This window comes from Leucoraja erinacea, chromosome 4 (assembly GCF_028641065.1).
Source record: "Leucoraja erinacea ecotype New England chromosome 4, Leri_hhj_1, whole genome shotgun sequence".
Lineage (NCBI taxonomy): Eukaryota > Metazoa > Chordata > Chondrichthyes > Rajiformes > Rajidae > Leucoraja > Leucoraja erinaceus.
This window is the reverse complement of record NC_073380.1, coordinates 85,816,702-85,831,178: the sequence shown is the minus strand read 5'-3', so window position 1 is coordinate 85,831,178 and position 14,477 is coordinate 85,816,702. Positions and strand designations below refer to the sequence as shown.

Sequence of the window (14,477 nt, the reverse complement as noted above, 5' to 3'; positions counted from 1 at the left end):
TTGGAATTTATCAGAGGCTACCATCTTCATACTGTTTAACTGGAGATAACCACATTCAGAACTTGGGAGTGTTCCAGGTATGAGGGACTTCAGCTGCAAGGCTAGACTGGAGAAGCTGAGGTTGATCTTAGAAACTATAGAAAATAGGTGCAGGAGCCATCACCGCCATTCAATATGATCATGGCTGATAATCCAAAATCAGTACCCCATTCCTGCTTTCTCCCCATATCCCTTGATTCCGTTAGCCATAAGAGCTATATCTAACTCTCTCTTGAAACCATCCAGTGAATTGGCCTCCACTGTCTTCTGGAGCAAAGTAAGCTGAGAGGAGAGTAGCAATGGGCAATCATGGCAGGTTTAGCAGGGTAAACAAAGGGAAGCAGTTGCCATTATTGGATGGTTCAACGTGGCAGGTTCAACATTTTGGGCATGTCTGAGGGGGGGGATGAGGGGAAAAAAACCTATGTTTACAGAGTGAGCACTGATGATCACAACGTTACTGATGATAAGAGTGACCTATCAGGGCCTTAGAAAGAGAATGGGATACTCTAATTTGCAGGGTTACCTGTGGAAAGTGAGAGAATGGAACTGATTGGATTGCTTTACAATGAGCTAGCATAAACTCAATGGGCCAAATGGCCTTCTTTCATGCTGTAATATTTGGACTTTTATATTTTAGAGATACAGTGTGGAAACAAGTCCTTCGGCCCACCAAGTCCACACCGAACAGCAATCACCGCATACACCAGGACTATCCTACACACTAGGGACAATTTATAATTTGATCAAAACTCAATTAACCTACAAACCTATACGTCTTTGGAGTGTGGGAGGAAATCGAAGCACCCGGAGAAAACCCACACGGTCACAGGGAGAATGTGCAAACTCCTTGCAGACAGCACACATAGTCAAGAACGAACCCGGGTCTCTAGCGCAGTAAGGCAGCAACTCTACCACCGCGTCACTGTGCCACCCATTCCCATCGTTTCTACGACTCTCTGATTTTAAGCAACATAGGTGACAAGAGAAATGGTGGCAAGGAAGAGCTAGATGTTGTTACTGTTCTTCAGATGACATCGCAAAGGAAGAGCTGGTTGAGACAAAGCTGTGGTGGATTCCAATGGGAATTGTGTGATTGTTTGAAGTAACCACTAGTCTGGTTAAACCTTTGACTTGTGTTTGGTCCGCCAGGGACTACCGGATCTCCCGGTTCCTAACCACTTTAACACCCCTTCCCATTCCCATACTGACCTTGCTGTTCTGGGCCTCCTCCATTGGCAGAGTGAGAACATATGCAAACTTCAGGAACAGCACCTCATATTCTGCTTGGGTAACTTATCACCCAACGGTGTGAAAAATTAATACTCCAATTTTAGGTAACCTCTTCAACCCCCCGACATGCAAACCAATAGGAAACAGATATACAGATCTTGTTCAGGTAGATTGGATTAGTTTAAAGACAATAGACAATAGACAACAGGTGCAGGAGTAGGCCATTCGACCATTCGAGGCAGCACTGCCATTCAATGTGATCATGGCTGATCATCCCCCAATTAGTACCCTATTCCTGCCTCCTCCCCATATCCCCAGACTCAGCTTTTTAAGAGCCCTATCTAGCTCTCTCTTGAACGCGTCCATAGAACCTGCCTCCACCGCCCTCTGAGGCTGAGAATTTCACAATCCTCGTCTACGTTTGGATTGATACTAGACTAAGTGGGACCCGTTGGGTCCCATGTTCACACAGGAGGGCTGGTCCCCCAATGCAATATTCCACCTCTCCACCAATTCCAATATTGGTGGCCAGTGGGGGGGCTTTCTGGAGTGCTAGTATGGGTATTGTGGGCTGAAGGGACTGGCATCCAGAGGGCTAGTATGGACATTGTGGGCCAAATGGATTATTGGGGAGACAGCTCAGTCACTCAAGCCTGATGTGCTGGCAGCTCACTCACGGCTGGTGGGTGAGCAGTTGACTCATGGCTATTCCTTGAAATTCCATTTCAAGCAGGGTGCCCCCCCCCCCTTCTCGCCACACATCCCCTTTTCACCCTCCCCTCCCGTATGCCCCACCTCGACCCCCACTTATTTCTCCCCTCCCCCTCCTCCAACATTCTTTCCTCTGCTTCACAATTTACAGTTCAATCCTCACAGCTTCTGCTTTAATCTCTTGCTTTAGATCCAACCACCTGCCCATTAACCCCCCCTCCCCCTGCCCATGTCCACCTGCCACGCTTTGCCTGCCTCTCCTCTCTCCCAACTTTCTTCTCCATTCCCCCTTCCCCTCAATCAGTCCGAATAAGTCCTGTCCCGAAACGTCACCTATCCTTGTTCACCAGAGATGCTGCCTTTCTGCTGAGTTACTCCAGCACTTTTTGTCCTTTGGTGAAAGCGGTTTCTGTTTAAATCATCTTCCATATGAAACTAATGGGTCACATTTCCCTGCCCACATTCTGCTTGGTGTGGATATACCATAAATCAGCTACACGTGTTTTGCTGGATGTCAGTTTGCATACAACAATTTTCGTGCTCAATGTCTAGTGTGCAAAGTCTGCACAGGTTTTGATTCATTGCAGCCACTCCTTTGCTAATCAATTAGTTGCATAACTGACAGATGTGTGAACTTACAGGACTGAAGTATTTACATAGCAATTTGAGCTTGCTTAAGGCCATAAAGTAAATATAGTGGTTTGTTATTTGAGGCTGTATGGATGGCACAAAGCTGGTTCAAACAGCAACCTGTCAGCATCTATTTGTGCATTTAAGACTATATATGTAACTTGATGCAAACAAATTAAGATCAGCTCAATGTTTTCCTTTCTAAAACTACCATCCAACTGTTAATTACCTCTAGTAAACGAGTCAGAGTGTTCACAGTGCCCTTCATAATGTTTGGGACAAAGACCCATAATTTATTTATTTGCCTCTGTACTCCACAATTTGAGATTTTAAATAGAAAAAAATCACATGTGGTTAAAATGCACATTGTCAGATTTTATTAAAAGGTATTTTTATACATTTTAGTTTCACCATGTATAAATTACAGCAGTGTTTATACATAGTCCCCCCATTTCAGGGCACCATAATACAATACAATACAATGCAATACAATTTATTTGTCATTTGAACCCCATTGAGATTCAAACGAAATGTTGTTTCTGCAGTCATACACACAAGAAAGAACCAAGACACAACACAATTTACACAAACATCCATCACAGCGCATCTCCTCCTCGCTGTGATGGAAGGCAAAGACTTATCTCTCCCCTGCACTCCCCATTCCCCTCCCGATGTCAGAGTCAAAGTCAAAGCCCCCGGCGGGCAATGATAATTGTCCCGCGGCCATTAACGCCGCGCCGGGTGATGCAAGGCCACGCTCCGGGTCTTGGTGTTGGAGCCCCCGGCGGGCGCTAGCAAAGTCCCGCAGCCATTCCAAGCCGCGCCGGGCGATGATGTAAGGCCCCGCTCCAGGTACTCTTCAACCCCGCAACTCGGGCGGGTGAAGTCGCCGTTGCGGAAGCCCCGAAAAGCGGTCTCCCAGCAGGGACCAGCGGGCTCCCGGTGTCACTGTCCACCAGACCTGCCGTAAGCCTCCGAATCTCTGGGGTCGGGTCGCAGCAGCGCGCCACCACCGCTCCTCCCGCTCCAAACTCGGCCAGCTCCATGATGGTGAGTAGGTCCGCAGCTCCGCGACTGGAGCCCCAGGTCGTTCCTGCTGCAGGCCGCTCCACGGTGCTAGGCCCCAACGACAACGGAGACCCGACAGAGAAAAGGTCGGGTTCTCCGTGCAGGGGATAGATTTTAAAAGTTTCCCCCGCCCCCTAATGTTTGGAACACATGGCTTCACAGGTGTTTGTAATTGCTCAGGTGTGTTTAATTGCCTCCTTAATGCAGGCATAAGAGAGCTCTCAGCTCCTTGTCTATCCTCCAGTCTTTCCATCACCTCTGGAAACTTTTACCACTGTTTATCAACATGAGGACCAAAGTTGTGAAAGTCAAAGAAGCCATTATGAGACTGAGAAACAAGAATAAAACTGTTAGAGACATCAGCCAAACCTTAGGCTAACCAAAATCAACTGTTTGGAACATCATGAAGAAGAAAGAGAGCACAGGTGAGCTTACTAATCGCAAAGGGACTGGCAGGCCAAGGAAGATGTCTACAGCTGATGACAGAAGAATTCTGTCTAGAATAAAGAAAAATCCCCAAACACCTGTCCGACAGATGAGGAACACTCTTCAGGAGTCGGGTGTGGATTTGTCAATGACCACTGTCCGCAAAAAAACTTCATGAACAGAAATACAGAGGCTACACTGCAAGATGCAAACCGCTGGTTAGCCGCAAAAGTAGGATGGCCAGGTTACAGTTTGCCAAGAAGTACTTAAAAGAGCAACCACAGTTCTGGAAAAAGGTCTTGTGGACAGACGAGATGAAGATTAACTTATATCAGAGTGATGGCAAGAGCAAAGTATGGAAGAGTGAAGGAACTGCCCAAGATCCAAAGCATACCACCTCATCTGTGAAACACGGTGGTGAGGAAATATTATACAAATAGAACCGCTTGGATAGTGACTTTTATATAAGCTAGGTAATTTGCAAAAGAAAAGCTTAAAGTTTTCCTGAACCGAAATAAAGTGCAAACAGACACATACACACAGGCAAAGATGAATCAAAACATGGAGGCCTGAACCAGAACCTGCTTAGCTTAGGTTATTGTTTGGGGCAATTATAGCACTGGAGGAAATTGTAATTGATATGGCTTTGTGTTGAAGATTGTGAAGCTGAATAAGGGGCCTCTTCTTAGGCCATCTGCTCTGTCTCTATGGTACATTTTTGAGCTCTGAATGTGACATAAAGGTGAAGAGTTATGGCTTGTTTTGCTAGGTTTGAGAGAATTCAAGGCTGAGAGATGATAGACTGCAGTTAGCTTTGGCTGTGTACAATTATAATGTGTGATAAGGAATAAGATGTAAGTGAAAGAATAGTTGCTTTGAGAAATAATTAGATTGAGGGAGTAGTTTATAGAAGGTTGAAGCAGATGGAATTCTGACGTAATGGTCTGAGATGTAGTCTCTTGTGTTCTGCCTGGTACATGAGATTGGAAATCCTACTTCCCGATAACAGGAAAGGCACCAAACTCATATTAAGTAAATTGACAGATTTACGACCCATGTATCTTTGGATGGGAGATGGAAATGTGCGTTTTGAACTTAGAAACTGTAATTCAGCAAACTTATATAATTAATGTTTTAAAGACATAGGTAATGGTATTTCAAAATGTGTAAAATTATAATAACACCAATTATGAAATGTATTGGCTTAATAGAAAGGTACACTTTAGACTTATAGAAATTGTTTAGATTTATAGAAATATATTTTCTCTTGGTATAGAAAGTGTGTATGACTTGTGTGATCATTGTGTTATATACGTATCTTGTATTTTGAGGAATGGTCTTTCATAAGAGCCTACTGGGGTTTTGCTGTGTTGAAATAAAATAATTCTAAAACAATTATAAAGCACAGGCAAACGAAGGCTGTAATGAGGCCAGGGAAGGCGGATCATGTGACTGATGTTGTAAATCACCAGAAGGACTCAGATGATTGGTTACTAGCTTGTCATACCCTCTGTATCTGAAATGTGTAATACCTATATAAATGCCATGAGTTTGTATCAAAGTTACTCCTCTCTGGACCCGCCCCAGAGCATCAGCTCTGTGTTGGAAGGTTCAAGAGACTAGTCTCAGCTGAATAAAGAATTGATTTTAACAGCAACAAGTGTTTGAGTCAAGTTGACTTTAGATTGAAAGAACTCAGTTTAACAGTGGTGGGGGTGTTATGGCCTGGGCATGTATGGTTGCTGAAGGTACTGGCTCACTTGTCTTCTTTGATGATACAACTGCTGATGGTAGTAGCATAATTAATTCTGAAGTGTATTTCAGACACATCCTATCTGCTCAGGTTCAAACAAATGCCTCAAAACTCATTGGCCAGCGGTTCATTCTACAGCAAGACAATGATCCCAAACATACTGCTAAAGCAACAAAGGAGTTTTTCAAAGCTATAAAATGGTCAATTCTTGAGTGGCCAAGTCAATCACCCAATCTGAACCCAATTGACATGCCTTTTATATGCTGAAGAGAAAACTGAAGGGGACTAGCTCCCAAAACAAGCATAAGCTAAAGGTGGCTGCAATACAGGCCTGGCAGAGCATCACCAGAGAAGACACCCAGCAACTGGTGATGTCCATGAATCGCAGACTTCAAGCAGTCATTGCATGCAAAGGATATGCAACAATATACTAAACATGACTACTTTCATTTACATGACACTGCTGTGTCCCAAACATTATGGTGCCCTGAAATGGGGGGATTATGTATAAACACTGCTGTAATTTCTACATGGTGAAACCAAAATGTATAAAAATGGCATTTATTAAAATATGACAATGTGCACTTTAACCACATGTGATTTTTTTCTATTACAAATTTCAGAGGCAAATAAATAAATGATGGGTCTTTGTCCCAAACATTATGGAGGGCATTGTAATTGCCATGTGCAATGGGAATGGAACAATGACAGCCTTACTTGCACCAGCTTTACAGTCACATGAAAATGTCCAAAATGGTCTAAGTAAACAGAAATACTAATACTTGATTATCCTTCTGCAGATCCTTCAGTATCATCACGGACTACTGCTGTGATATTCTCCAGAATCAGTAAAGCCTCCCTTTACCCTCACCTATATCCCTCTGGTAGCACCTGTACCGTGGAACGTTAAGCTGCCAGGAAATCCCATCCACGCCTGGACTTCATTCCGCCTTTCTTGTCAGGCATCTAGCATCAAAATCAATGCAATTTAATCCAATTGACTTTCCTTACTCCCTGCTGTGTTCCTGCCCATTGAAGTTGTTGCCACTGATGTCTATACAAACCTCCAGCCGTCACCCTGCCAATCCAGTTTAAACCCTCCCGAGTAGCACTTGTGAATCTGCCTGGCAGGATATTGGTCCCCCTTCAGTTCAAGTGCAACCCGTCCCTCTTGGACAGCTCACCCCTGCCAATGGTCCAAAAATATGAATCCCAACCCCTGCACCAACTCGTCAGTCACACATTCACCTGTTGCACTTCTCCTCGTTTGCCCTCAAGATCTTTAGCTGTATGTTAAATCTGTGATAATGTTTGTAAACCAGCATCTGCAGTTTGTGTCTCTTAAAATTATCTTCCTTGCTTTCAATTCTTTCCAAATCTTAATTCCAAACCAGCTCTGTAATTCTTCCAGCCCTACAAGACTCTGAGATTTGTGCACTCCTTCAACTTGGCTCTCCTGCACAAACACAATTTGAATTATTCAACCTACTTTCACGTTTCCAAGCTCCTCACCCAGTTAGTTGTTCCCTAGTTGATCCAACAATGATGACCTGTATTTTTATATCCTACCTCCAGTAAAGTAAAGTGCCACAGGTGGGTGCCTGGAATTCAGGACCATGCCTTAAGATAATGCTGGATTTTTAAGATGTTAGACGCTTATTGAGCAGAATTTGGTGTTTATCTCTTTATCAACTATCACACAATATTGAACATTTTTATCAGCTCACAAATGGTTTATTCTTAGAGTGGAATTCCAAAAATTCAAGTTGACCAAAAGCTACAGGAACATCTTCTCCCATCGCATCCCTTCAAGATAAGAGGACCTCAAAACCAAATGGATGACGAAGAGGACTAGCAAACTAGCATATCCAGATTCAGTTTCTAATCTGCCGCTGGCTCTCAGAGTTATTCTGTGCAGTGGAGAGAGAACTAAAAACAGTTGACAAGTTAACTACATAGTTTCTGGGTGTGGCATTGAAAAGGAATGGAGGTGGCCTCAGTGAGGAGTAAAGGAGACAGAAAGAATCAGGTAGGCATTGTGTTATACTCTGAAGGTGGGTAGGATACATACTTTCGTCCACTACAGAGGCCCACGTTTAAGGAATGGCCCTGGGATGCTCAGTATAGGCACAGTTTTCTGAAATGAAACCCCATTGTCATTTGCTTTATTTAAAATTGTCTTAACAATTAACTTAATGATACTGATTCCACCCCAGGCCTGACAGAAACTAATGGATCCTTAGGTGTCCGACATCTTCACTGCCCACATCAGCCAGTCAAGCTCTGAACTGTGATCTCTGACCTGAAATTCATTCTCTTGGGACAAATGGGATAAAAGAATTAAGACTTTATTTATAAGCATAAAAGTACAACTATTTTCAAAATAAACAAGTATTAAAAATTCCCTGATTTTGTCTACGAATTACATTATGTGCACATTTCAACAATTCAGTAACTACAAAATCAAACCTTAATTTTGTATTAATCAGATCGAGATGAAAGAACAGTCTATACAGGAATGAAAATGTCAATAAATAGACTATATTGTACCTCAAATTATTAAATAACATGAAAATTTAAAAAAAACCCAGCAGATGCTGTAAATCTGACAGAGGGTTTTCAACATGAAATGTTTCTCTTTGTTTCTCTCGAACACATTCTGCCTGACCTGCTCCATCTTCCACGATTTTGGATCTTTTATTAATAAGCAATGGAACTGCTCTATGTTGCACTGTCTGTGAGGGAGTTGGTTGAATATCTGAGACGAGCCCGCGTTGCCAGCTTTTGCCTTAGCTCTCGTACGCCAGTCATTAGTTCACGCTCCTTTCTTTCATGATCCATTCTTCCTCTGTCTAAAGACACTGCAGTAAATGAAAAATAAACACTGCAATCAGAAAGGGCTATATCGTGTTCATTGGTCAGCAATTAACAAAGGGCCTTCATAGTACTAGTAACAGATGGTTACATCCATTTAACCGTATTTTAGGAATATTTTTGCGGCAGAATAGGATAGAGAGTAATCCATAAGGCTGAGATCATATGAAGAAAGCCATATAGCAAGTCCCTTGGTCATTCATAAAACAATGAAGTTTGCTGACTATTTTTAAGTTTTGCAATTTAAAAGCATATTTGTTCCAGTTAGATAAAGGGAAGAACAGAAATATCCTTGATCCTACATTACACCAGTTGCGTTTCAAAAATACTACAAGGTATTTTTGAACATCATAATGTGAAAAGCAGCTTTTCCTGTCTATGCTTTAATGTACATTAACATGGATGTTATAATATATTAAAATTAGCATCACTCATACCAGAAAATTGCAAAATATAATATATTAAAATGTAATTTAGGAAGACACATTTGTAGTGAGACCGCAACAGACACAAAAAAGGCAACTAAATGACGCCGAAGAACTGGTAAAACAGACTGAAATAGTCTATCATCTGTCTCATGTTGGGTGAGTATGTTGTACAAGGGATGGAGTCTGTTTTCCAATCAAGTGGCTTTCAATTTGATGACAATGAACATAGCAAAGCTAGCTCATGGAATTTGTACATTCTACAAGTTTGTAATATAGGGATATTTGATCATATGCTTATTAATTCTTTCCTCACACTTCATTATATTTTACATGAGACAGAATATTTGGAACTAAACAGTGAATTTTCACATTAGTACCAATCCATACAATGTTTACACTTTTGCTTTTGTCAGGGCACAAATTCACTTGCTTGTGTATGTGCAATGCATTCGTTAGTGGCCACTGTTTTCACATGGCTGTGGGACTTCAGTAGGAGTGTTTACCTCTCTGCCCAGAAGGACTAACTAGAAAGCTCTCCTTGTGTGTATTGACTTAAGACATCAATATCTATTTGATTAAACTTGTATTGTATAAATGGTTTCGCCTAATTAATAAACCAGCAGAAATCAACATTGTAGAAGAGATGAGAGTCACTGGAAGCACAAAGATGCTTCAAGGTAGAAACACACTTGTAACAAACTTCCAGTTCACACACAAATGCATCATTTTGGAAAGGAATAGAGGCTAAAATCCAATTGAACGAAATACACGGCAGTACAGTGATTTGGAAAAATTATATATATTTGTGAGCAGGTTGACACCAACTTCCACTACATGCTTACATTGAACCGATGAGTCAAATGTCATGTCATTCAAACAAAGACTGGTAGGATTTTGGTCCCCACTGCCCAGTAAAAGATCCCTTTCTTGCTTCATTGGACATATGGTTCTTGAGTCATAATGCCTCACTGAAAAAGAGAAAAAGAATGGCAAATCATTGTAAATGATTTCAATGTACAAATGTTCTAAAAGTAAGTTAATATCATAATTGAAGCATGAGCATTATTCAGTAATTAACTCGGTAATTAACCAGGAATCGGGCGGCACAGTGGTAGAGTTGCTGCCTTACAGCGCCAGAGACCCAAGTTTGATCCTGACTATGGGTGCCATCTGTACGGAGTTTGTACGTTCTCCCCGTGACTGCGTTGGTTTTCTCCAGTTGCCTCCCACACTCCAAAGATGTCCAGGTTTGTATGCTGATTGGCTTCAGTGAAAATTATAAATTGTTCCTAGTGTGTAGGATAGTATTAGTATACAGGGAACGCTGGTTGGTGCGGACTAGGCAGGGTCTGGTTCTGTGCGGTATCTTTACTCTAACTATAGGGTGCCATAAATCAGCAACATTGTGAAATGGTTTGGCCGTTTACCAGATGGATCGTGGGGATTTCTGCACGCGCGATCATCGGATTCCGTGTCTTCATTCGCTCCATCTGGCAACAGCTGCCGCCTCCAGGAAGCAGCATCACCTTCACCTTGCTGCCATGCTTCTGACTCAGCAGGCTTTGCAGCAACCTTGGTCCACTGTGTAAAGAAACAACATTTGAATGGGCTTTCAGAGCGAGTCTCCAAATCTGAGGAAGGACATTATTGCCATAGAGGGAGTGCAGAGACGGTTCACCAGACTGATTCCTGGGATGTCAGGATTGTCTTATGAAGAAAGACTGGATAGACTTGGTTTGTACTCTCTAGAATTTAGGAGATTGAGAGGGGATCTTATAGAAACGTACAAAATTCTTAAGGGGTTGGACAGGCTAGATGCAGGAAGATTGTTCCCGATGTTAGGGAAGTCCAGGACAAGGGGTCACAGCTTAAGGATAAGGGGGAAATCCTTTAAAACCGAGATGAAAAGAACATTTTTCACACAGAGAATGGTGAATCTCTGGAACTCTCTGCCACAGAGGGTAGTTGAGGCCAGTTCATTGGCTATATTTAAGAGGGAGTTATATGTGGCCCTCGTGGCTAAGGGGATCAGGGGGTATGGAGAGAAGGCAGGTACGGGATACTGAGTTGGATGATCAGCCATGATCATATTGAATGGCGGTGCAGGCTCGAAGGGCCGAATGGCCTACTCCTGCACCTAATTTCTATGTTTCTATGAGAGTGAAATTAAACTGAACACCCTGCTATGACAATTCACCCCTCAAATCAAAGCAACTGTCTCCCTGAATAGTTTCAGAACTCACTACGCAGAAATAACACAATTTCTCCCCTAAGTTGAAGAATTTGTGTACAGGCATTCCCCGACCTATGCAAAGGTTACGTTCCATGAACTCTTACTTATGTCAGATTTTACGCAAGTTGTAATTACCATCCCAATCTCCTGCCCAAAATAAGCCAGTGTGGGTATTAACTGTCTCAACAGCGTCTGAGGCACTTTTTGTGGGCACTGACTGCGGGGTAAGCACTGCTGCCATTGCTGGCTTGTTTCTGATGTAAACTTGAGTGATCATACAATATTGTAGAAATTACAAACTACTTTAATTGAACTAGGGACAGAGTACAGAATTATATATGTAATTGCGTATTGTGAAAGTCGGGGAGTGTGTGCTTTTTTTTTCTAGAATATATACTGATATAGCTTGGAAATACCAAGTATTAAAGAATAAAGCAAAAGAAGAAATCTTTACTCATTACAAATGCAGTTGGAAAATCCAGGCTGCCTTCTGTCAACTCAATCTAGAAATATTTAATCATTTGAAATTGAGCAACATACTCACGTTGCCTTTGAGTAGAAAGTTTTTCTCATTCTTAGTGTAGAGTAGAGGTAAAAATAAATAATGGATATACTTAAAGTATCGGTGAATAGGAGACCATTTTACAAATTTCTTCCACTTTTGCAGTTGAGATTACCTGCTGGTTTTCAAATTCCTTCATCATATCAAACAGCATGGCTTCTTTTTCCTTATTCTTTCTAGCAAGGCATTCCAATTCTGCTTGGGATTTCTGCTGTTTCAAACTATAGTCCCTTTGCTTGCTCAGCATCTGTGCCTGCCAATCCTTGTTGTTGGAGAGCTGATCAGTTCCAGCCATCTCTTCTACAATGTTCTGATCAAGAAAGTAACACGTTCAATCAATGTTCACATTTTCTATGAGTTTCACAAACCAGTGCAGAACTTCAAAATATTTACAAAGTTTCTGTGGATTAAAACACTGTAGGGAAAGCACTAATTCTGATGGATACTGCAGAAATACCATGTTTGATAGTCCCTAATCCACTATTTATCCGAATTAAAACAAATAGCCCAATAACAGTACAAAGAGTCCAAACATTGATACCTGGATAAGGCACAATATTAAGAACAGCTTGCCCCCCCCCCCCCAAACAACAAATCTGATAATGGTAGCCCAGATGAAAAAATAATCAATTTCTGATATACAGAAAATTCATATTGACTTATTTCTTTGTATCTTTGTAATGATAAATTAGAGAAGAGTTCACCAGATCATTTAATTGGATTTTGAGTCTATCTTCGGTGTAAACCAGCGTCTGCAGTCCCTTCCTACACATTTAGTCGCCTGACTGGTCCCAGCATGAACATTTCCCCAGTGAATGTGGCTAACTGTGTTGGAATTCAGAGCACAGGTCATGCCTGTACAATGAGGGCGGTTTTCAAAGTTTCAACAACCTACTTGATTGCTTGTCTTGGAAAGAAAATATAGTTTGAAATGTAACTACCCTGTATTTGAGTTGCCTGTTATACTATCAATTCCATTGGCACAATAAAATGCATATAACAATAAATATTATTTTGTATCTACACTGGTTTAAGATGCAAAGTATTGCAATGATTTTGAAGAAAGAAGTTGCATATTGTGGCAGCACCCTTTTCGTGAAAGATGTTTATACTGCTGAGTGCACAGAGACGATCATACAGGCGATCTGAAGAAGGGTTTCGGCCCGAAACGTTGCCTATTTCCTTTGCTCCATAGATGCTGCTGCACCCGCTGAGTTTCTCCAGCTTTTTTGTGTACCTTAGAGACGATCATACACCTCTTTGTGAAGAGGGCATTTGCCCTGAATATGAATAATAAAACTAGAGGGAGATCCTGAACTGTAGCTATCAGTCTTTGGAAGGAACTGAACACAACCACATCCCACAGTCTCATCACCCAATGTCTGTTCTTCACCTTATATTCCTCAACATCTGGACATTGGTCCAATTCCAACTGGTTCTTGAACTCTTGATCTTCAATATCAGCTTTGATCCAGTTAATGCCCAGCTGTCCTTTCACCTTCTGTGTCACAGCTTCTTGCTTCTTGGCAAGTTGCTGCAATGTGGTATAACATGGAGTTAAACGTTATTCAAATACAAGTGTATTTTAATTATCCATAAATCCGTATGATCCATTATATTTCAACTTGATTATTTAAACATGACCCAACTGAATGTATATACAAACATGTCAAATAGAACATGACGCTATTAAATATTCAGGATACCTTCCAAATGCTGAGATAGCAAGAATTCCAGAACCAGGGGCCACAGTTTAGCAATAAGGAGGAAGCCATTTAGAACGGAGATGAAGAAACACTTTTTCTCACAGAGAGTGGTGAGTCTGTGGAATTCACTGCCTCAGAGGGCGGTGGAGGCAGGTTCTCTGGATGCTTTCAAGAAAGAGCTAGATAGGGCTCTTAAAAATAGCAGAGTCAGGGGATATGGAGAGAAGGCAGGAACGGGGTACTGATTAGGGATGATCAGCCATGATCACATTGAATGGCGGTGCTGGCTCGAAGGGCCAAATGGCCTACTCCTGCACCTATTGTCTATAATGTTTGTATTTCCTGTTTTGTTTTTCTTCTTAAATTGAGCTATGCTTAAACATGAGAGACACAAAAAAAAGTGCAGATGCCGAAACGTTGACCAAAAAACAAAGTTCGGGAGGAAATCTATGGGGTCAGGCAGCATCTATGGAGGGAATTGACTTCGGGTCAGGTCCCCTTTTTCAGTCTGATTGGAGCAGTGGGGGAGAGAGCTGAAAAGGATGGGCACGAAGGGTCTAATTCTGGCAAGAGATAGGTGGATACAAATGATGGGGGGAGAGGGGGCAATGATTGGCAGATGTGTGCTGTATGCGACAAAGGTTGGAGGTGAAAGAGTGTCAGATAAGAAAGGAAGAGTAACATTTAAAGGGTGTTCTTCCTGCACTTTGTATTTTATGTTTAAACACTATATGCACTCAAAAAATATGATCTAATTTTAATTTAACAAGAATTGCAAAAGCACATTTATTCCAATGGAGATAATCAGAGAAGA

The 14,477-nt window shown here is 41.8% G+C and overlaps 1 protein-coding gene across 1 annotated transcript in view; it reads right to left on the bottom strand.

Moving 5' to 3' along the window:
* Positions 1 to 8,195: 8,195 nt before the first annotated feature.
* The window catches only part of tbc1d31 (TBC1 domain family, member 31), a 40,477-nt gene continuing 34,195 nt past the window's right edge, over positions 8,196 to 14,477 (bottom strand). The window contains exons 18-22 of the mRNA XM_055634726.1: positions 13,351 to 13,491; positions 12,073 to 12,267; positions 10,590 to 10,743; positions 10,005 to 10,130; positions 8,196 to 8,721 (exon numbers count right to left, since the gene is read on the bottom strand). Coding sequence (XP_055490701.1) covers positions 8,582 to 8,721; positions 10,005 to 10,130; positions 10,590 to 10,743; positions 12,073 to 12,267; positions 13,351 to 13,491 — 756 coding nt within the window. The 3' untranslated portion in view covers positions 8,196 to 8,581. The remainder of the gene's footprint in view (positions 8,722 to 10,004; positions 10,131 to 10,589; positions 10,744 to 12,072; positions 12,268 to 13,350; positions 13,492 to 14,477) is intronic.